The sequence below is a fragment of the Colobus angolensis genome, unplaced genomic scaffold, assembly GCF_000951035.1.
Source record: "Colobus angolensis palliatus isolate OR3802 unplaced genomic scaffold, Cang.pa_1.0 Scaffold453, whole genome shotgun sequence".
Lineage (NCBI taxonomy): Eukaryota > Metazoa > Chordata > Mammalia > Primates > Cercopithecidae > Colobus > Colobus angolensis.
In genome coordinates, this window is record NW_012117966.1 from 429939 (window position 1) to 436717 (window position 6779).

The window sequence follows — 6779 nt, forward strand, 5'->3', positions numbered from 1 at the left end:
AGGCTTGAGCCACCATGCCTGGCCTAGCACTCTGCTTTCTTAAAGTTGCAAGATGCCAGCAACTGTTGTGACAACTGTTATAGCAACAGCCTGGGGTGTGAACATATAAAATGTCCAGAAATATTAACGCTGAAAACAAAAGAAATAAAGTTTTGATCCATTAGTTTAGTTTCTTCTTCCTTTTCTAATCTCTACCTTAATTTCTTTACTCTCCCCAAGGCAAAGATATCGCAGTGTTCAACTCTAATCATCCAATTTTAGAAAAATGGTTTAGAACATATTTGTCTAGGTAGATGCTAATATTCACTAAAAACTCTAAGTGGCTTCTAAATAGTTGACAAATTTAAGACACTCTTAGTTCACAGAGTAGGCGCCAAGTTAAAGAGAAGAAAGATCTGCAACAATAATGTGCCCAGACAGCTCTGTTCCCACCTGATATAGTCAGTTCTTATGAGGAGAAACAGTTAAATAAAGAACCTACTAGATGTGATGGAGATGCCACTATGATGCCCAGTTCTGTAATCAAAGAAGCATCATATGGACTTTGAAAATGGCAAAAGGTGTGCGTCTGTACGGGGAGGGGTAGCAGGGGGTATTTTAGCATAGGTGGTGAAGAGAGCAAGCAAGAAAAATGTTGACACAGTGGAAGAAAAACTAAACACTTCCCACTTTACATTATACTATCTGTCCTAAAGAAGATGATATAAAACGGGAATCCAGAGCTTTGTAACTGGAGTGGCAAGAGTGGCTGCCATCTCAGTAACCATGTCAACCATTACTCACAAAGTACTCATCCTCATTTGCTTATGAAAAGGAAAGCACTCAAATCCTTCTTATACATCAGCGGTCAGGTAAACAGCAGATATCTGGGCCATGAGGGCAGCCCATAATACCATAATATACATCTAGAAAAAAATTTGCCTCCCTACCTTTCGGCAGCGAGGATTAGGACAGCTGAACCTCTTCACATCACCGTCCAACAGAGCAGGAAAGCTACAGGAGGGGCACCTACAGTCAGAACAGCAGAAGTGACATTATTTCAAACATTAAAGACTGACTTGGTTCCAGCTCCATGTGGCTGTTCATATGAAGGTGGAGTTTTGAGCTGGACATTCACATCGCCTTTATACTCCTTAGTTTTCCTGAAAACACAGATTGAGCCTCTTCTTTGTGCTGGCTCTTATCAGGAAACATAAGCACCACCTGCGGTCCTGACTCAATATAAACCACTCAATAAACACATCTCAATCTCAATGAGAACTCTTTGCATATACCGATTTCCCTCCAGCCCAGGGCACCATGATTGTATCTACGGGCCAGAAGATTAGGGGGTGCCAAGATATGTAGACGGAAGTTTGAGCTGCAGGCTGGGCACGGTGGCTCACACCTGTAGTCCCAGCACTTTGGAAGGCCGAGGTGGGTGGATCACTTGAGGTCAGGAGTTGGAGACCAGCCTGGCCAACATGGCAAAACCCCATCTATACTAAAAAGACAAAAATAAGCTGGACGTGGTGGCGCACACCTGTAATCCAGGCTACTCGGGAGACTGAGGCATGAGAACTGCTTGAACTTGGGAGGCGGAGGTTGTAGTGAGCCGAGATTGCGCCACTGCACTCCAGCACTCCATAACTGGGTGACAGAGTGAGATTCCATCTCAAACAAAAAAAGAAGTTTGAGCTGCAGATTTTTCCATTAATAGAATTACTGGTTACTCCATGGTTTTGAGGTGTAAAAAATAAAAATAAATAAATAAAATTATTGATAATCTTATTTCTCAGCAAGAAATGCCAAAAACACCTGGAAGGTACACTCAATTTTCATCAACTGATGCAAGTGCCCAGGTAGTTTTCACAATGGGGAAGGGGTGGCAGATGGCACGCTCTGCCTCAGAACAAACCTGACAAGCTCGTCGGCGTAGGCTGCTGCAACCTCCTCCTCGGCTTTTCGTTCATAGTATTTATATAGGATGGTCTGGGGGAGCACCTTCTCCAGCTCACTGGTTGGCAACGAACACGTGCAGCTGCCTTCCATGCAGCTGAGCTCCGACTAGAAAAAGGTGAACAGGCAAAGAAGAAAAAAACCAACACCGTTTATAGAAAAATAAAAAGCGTCAGTGGTTAAAAACATAGATCCTGAGACAGTAGAGCAAAGATCTCTCTGCCTGTTCATCTCTAAGAAATCACAATTAAATCACTGAAACCATGAAACAAAAATCCAGTACATTTTTGGTATCACTAGAGGACCTTTATCAGCCCAAATCACAATCCACAGAGACTGAAAGTGGAGCAAGGGTAAATGGCTTAGCAGACCAGATAGAGAAGCCCATAGCTTAGGGTCTGAAAAGGAGATGCTGGGGAGAAGTTGGTCCCCTCTACAGATATTAGAAAGCTGGAGACCCTCTGGAAAGCAGAGCTGAGAGGTGGGGAGAGGTGGGGACTCAAAGCAATAAACTGAAAACAGGGAGATGGGTGGAGCCTCTAGTTCCTACCCCCTTCAGAAAGAACTGGCTGACTCTGAGAGAAATGAGGAAGATCTGAACAGCTGGACCACAAGGCTCTGGCCTGGGAACCAGTCACAGAGAAGAGCAGAGCTGAGGGGGCCTGAAGTCAGAATCTGAAACGGAGTCTGCATAATGAACAGAGAATTCTCCAGCCCCTTCCTCCCACTCAGTTTCAGAATGTTGGAAAATGGACTCACACCCACTAGGCAGGAGGCAGACTGAATCACCCCAGGGAAGAGACTTAAGGGCCATTCAGGTTTACGACATAAAAGCTAACTGGCTCCCAGGCACCTAGAGTCAAACCCGCTGCTCTATAAGCCCCACTACTCACGCTGCTTTCCAACAGCTCTTTAACACGAACAAAGAGTGTCAGACATGAGGAATGCGTCCCACATGAAAGACAGACACCAAAGAAAACAAATGGAAAAAGACAACATCTTAAAAATAGCTAAACTTTATGAGGCATTTACCATGTGTCAAACAGTAAGTTTATTAAATTCATGACCTCATTTAGCTTTCAAAACAATACTATGATTATTTCCATTTTACAGAGGAAGAAACTGAGGCTTAAGGCATTCAATTCACTCAAGATCACAGAGCTGGTATGGCTGACGGGGGGCATGGCCCAATGCATTCTGCTTGACTCCAAAGGTCACGCTCTTTGAAAAAACAGAATATTTATTTACTTTTCTGAGACAGAGTCTCGCCATCACCAAGGCTGGAGTGCAGTGGTGTGATCTTGGCTCACTCAGCTGGATTACAGGCACCCACTGCCACACCTGGCTAATTTTTGTATTTTTAGCAGAGATGGGTTTTCACCATGTTGGCCAGGCTGGTCTCAAACTCCTGACCTTAGGTGATCCACCTGCCTCAGCCTCCCAAAGTGCTAGGATTACAGGCATGAGCCGCCCAGGCAAAAAGTCATCTTCTTAATCACTGTGTTAACTTTATATTGCTGCTGGAACAAAATACCACAAACTTAGTGGTGTAAAACAATGTTAAATTCCCATACTGTGTTTGTTATGATGATGTTCAGAGAAACTGACTTTGGAGAGAGAAATATGATCTTGTGTAAAGTAAGTTATGTTATTTTAATATATATTTAATCCAATAGGCTGCAACGTTCTTTCGGAGGTAATCTTCCCTCTGATTATGAATAAGAAGATGAGTGAGGCGGGTGCTCCTCTGCAGCTAGGCATGGGGGCGTGGAAGAATTCTACTGCTCCCTAAAAAGAAATCTGCTGTGCTTAGAGAACGCACATAATCACACACATCAGGTAATGCCCATAAGCACACCAGCAGAATTCCACCTCACCCTGAAAGAGGCACTTACACTTATCTATCAACATGGTCTCCTTAGACTCCAGGAATGTGTCCTATATACATGGGACGTATTACACAGTTCTTACCTTTCCAGATCCAAAGACTGCCTCTTGGGCGTATCTGATGAGACACTCTTTGCAGAACAAGTGAGCATCTGCGCACTGCGTCAGCTCCTCGAATGGAAATTCCCCATAGCAGCAGCGACACTCAATCAGCTGGCCGTCCTGCAGGCAGTCAAGAAACACACATGAAATGTCCTGCACTTAATTAAGCAGAAGAGGAGCCTTGTCTCCCATCCTCATCTCTCTCCCACCCCCCACACAAATTCTGAGGCAAAAAGCAACCCATTTTAGGGGCCATAAAACAATGATATGCTGTTTCGTGCTATATAAATCTAGCTCAAGATACTAGCACAACAGTAATCCATACCTAAAACAGCGACTTTTCATGGGTTTTGTCTGGTATTCTTTAGAGTAATTTTTTGTATAAAGTTATCATATTCAATCCCATGGTGCAAAGGGAACTAGAACATCTGCACTCAGATGCTAATGTGATTATAAAAAGCAAGGATAAGGAGCACGAGAGATACTACCCAAAATGCTTTCAAAAGCTGAATTTTGTTCTTGTCATAAGGACTGGTCGTATCCAAGTCTGAGCTTTATTTTAAGGGACTATTGAAGCTAATTAAAGCAGCAACCTCAAGTAATGTACCAGGCTATTGACTCCTTTTATTAACTATAGCAACTGATCCAATCACCAACTCATTCTTTTTTTTTTTTTGAGACAGAGTCTCACTCTGTGGCCCAGGCTGAAGGCGCAATCTCGGCTCACTGCTACCTCCACCTCCCAGGTTCAAGCGATTCTCTTGCTTCAGCCTCCTGAGTAGCGGGGATTACAAGCGCCTGCCACTACGCCCAGCTAATTTTTTTGTATTTTTAGTAGAGACGGGGTTTCACCATGTTGGCCAGGCTGGTCTCGAACCGCTGACCTTGTGATTTGCCCACCCTGGCCTCCCAAAGTGCTAGAATTACAGGTGTGAGCCACCGCATCCAGTGCCATTCTTTTATTTATTTATTTTTAATTTTTATTAGAAATGGGGTGTTGCTATGTTGACCAGGTTGGTCTCAAACTCCTGGGCTGAAGCAATCCTCCCATCTCAGCCTCTCAAAGTGCTGAGATTACAGGTACGACCCACGATGCCTGGCCACCAGCCCATTCTTAATACCACATTAGAAAAGGTCACTAGCCGGGCATAGTGACTCACACTTGTTCCCAGCACTTTGGGAGGCTGAGATGGATGGATCACCTGAGGTTAGGAGTTTGAGACCAGCCTGGCCAACATGGTGAAACCCCGTCTGTACTAAAAACACAAAAATTAGCTGGACATGGTGGCACATGCCTGTAGTTCCAGGTACTCAGGAGGCTGAGACAGGAGAATCGCTTGAACGCAGGAGGCAGAGGTTGCAGTGCACTTCAGCCTTGGTGGCAGAGCAAGACTCCGTTTGAAAAAAATAAATAAATAAAAAAAGAAAAGCTCACTGTATGAGGGTGGTAGACACCATACAGAAACCCATCTTGCCCTGAGGTTAGACATATCTCGTTCTTTTAACTTTAAAGTGATATCTAAGTTGTAAACTTTCCTTTATGAGTCTATCTAATGAACATCAGGTAATGATTTTTAATGGGAACATCTATTATCTCCCCTTCAATTCTGATTCAGTGTGGTATAAGAGTGACTATACTAGATCATGTATCTGACTATAACTTGGCTGAACTGCAAACTCAGCAAATCAACAGGAGGTTATCCAAAAACAAATTTGCCATCAAAAATGCTGACAAAACATAGTAAGAGAAAACAGCACATGAAAATGCCCAGAATAAACAAGGTGAGATTTCAAACTACCTTTTGATACTGTTCTTCATTCATCTGCAGGGCAAGCAAAAAGTCTTCATGCTGAAAAACAAAGCACACACTCAGACACAAATTCAGTAAAAATGACACTAACCATTTAGCATTCATTTCCATAAACATAACTCCAGTATTGTGATCTCTTCAATTACACAGTTTAGCACTTCAAAAAGTTACCTGTGAATAAATTGTAAGTGGATCAGAGAGCTAGAAAATACAGGACAATTCTTCTTAAGTATGACTCAAAATGTAGAATAAATAACGGAAAAGGCTGACACATAAAACACTTTGAATAGCAAAGAATAGCATCAACAAAAACAAACTGAACAAATGAAAACTAAGTTTGGCCGGGCGGGATGGCTCATGCCTGTAATCGCAGCACTTTGGGAGGCTGAGGCGGGCAGATCACCTGAGATCAGGAGTTCGAGACCAGCCTGACCAACATGGAGAAACCCTGTCTCTACCAAAAATACAAAATTAGCTGGGTGTGGTGGCATGCGAATGTAATCCCAGCTATTTGGGAGGCTGAGGCAAGAAGATCACCTGAACTCGGGAAGCAGAGGTTGCAGTGAGCTGAGATCGCACCATTGCACCCTAGTCTGGGCAACAAGAGTGAAACTCTGTCTCAAAAAACAAACAAAAACTGTTTGACAACAGACTTTGTTGGCGAGACTGTGTGGTAGTGGGCACCCTCACACATTCCTGGTGAAAATGCAAAGCAGGACAACCACACTGGCGGGACACTGGCACAGAGTCATCAATGCCACTTCCAAGAGTCTAGCCCAAAGATGCACCTGGGCAGAAACAGGGAATGATGTATGCATAAACTTACCATGGTGCTATTTATAATAGCGAAAACCTGGAAACAACTCTAAACGTCCATCGACAGGGGAATGACTGAATAAACTGTGGTATCACATAAAATAGCGTACCAGCCAGTTTAAAAAAAGAAAGAGGAGGCCGGGCGCGGTGGCTCAAGCCTGTAATCCCAGCACTTTGGGAGGCCGAGACGGGCGGATCACGACGTCAGGAGATCGAAACCATCCT

General features: G+C 43.7%; 1 protein-coding gene across 1 annotated transcript in view; it reads right to left on the reverse strand.

Annotated features, from left to right (window-relative positions):
* The window catches only part of RNF216 (ring finger protein 216), a 163095-nt gene that overhangs the window by 91254 nt on the left and 65062 nt on the right, over positions 1-6779 (reverse strand). The window contains exons 10-13 of the mRNA XM_011957984.1: positions 5727-5777; positions 3910-4047; positions 1898-2046; positions 930-1008 (exon numbers count right to left, since the gene is read on the reverse strand). Of these exons, the coding sequence (XP_011813374.1) occupies positions 930-1008; positions 1898-2046; positions 3910-4047; positions 5727-5777 (417 nt within the window). The remainder of the gene's footprint in view (positions 1-929; positions 1009-1897; positions 2047-3909; positions 4048-5726; positions 5778-6779) is intronic.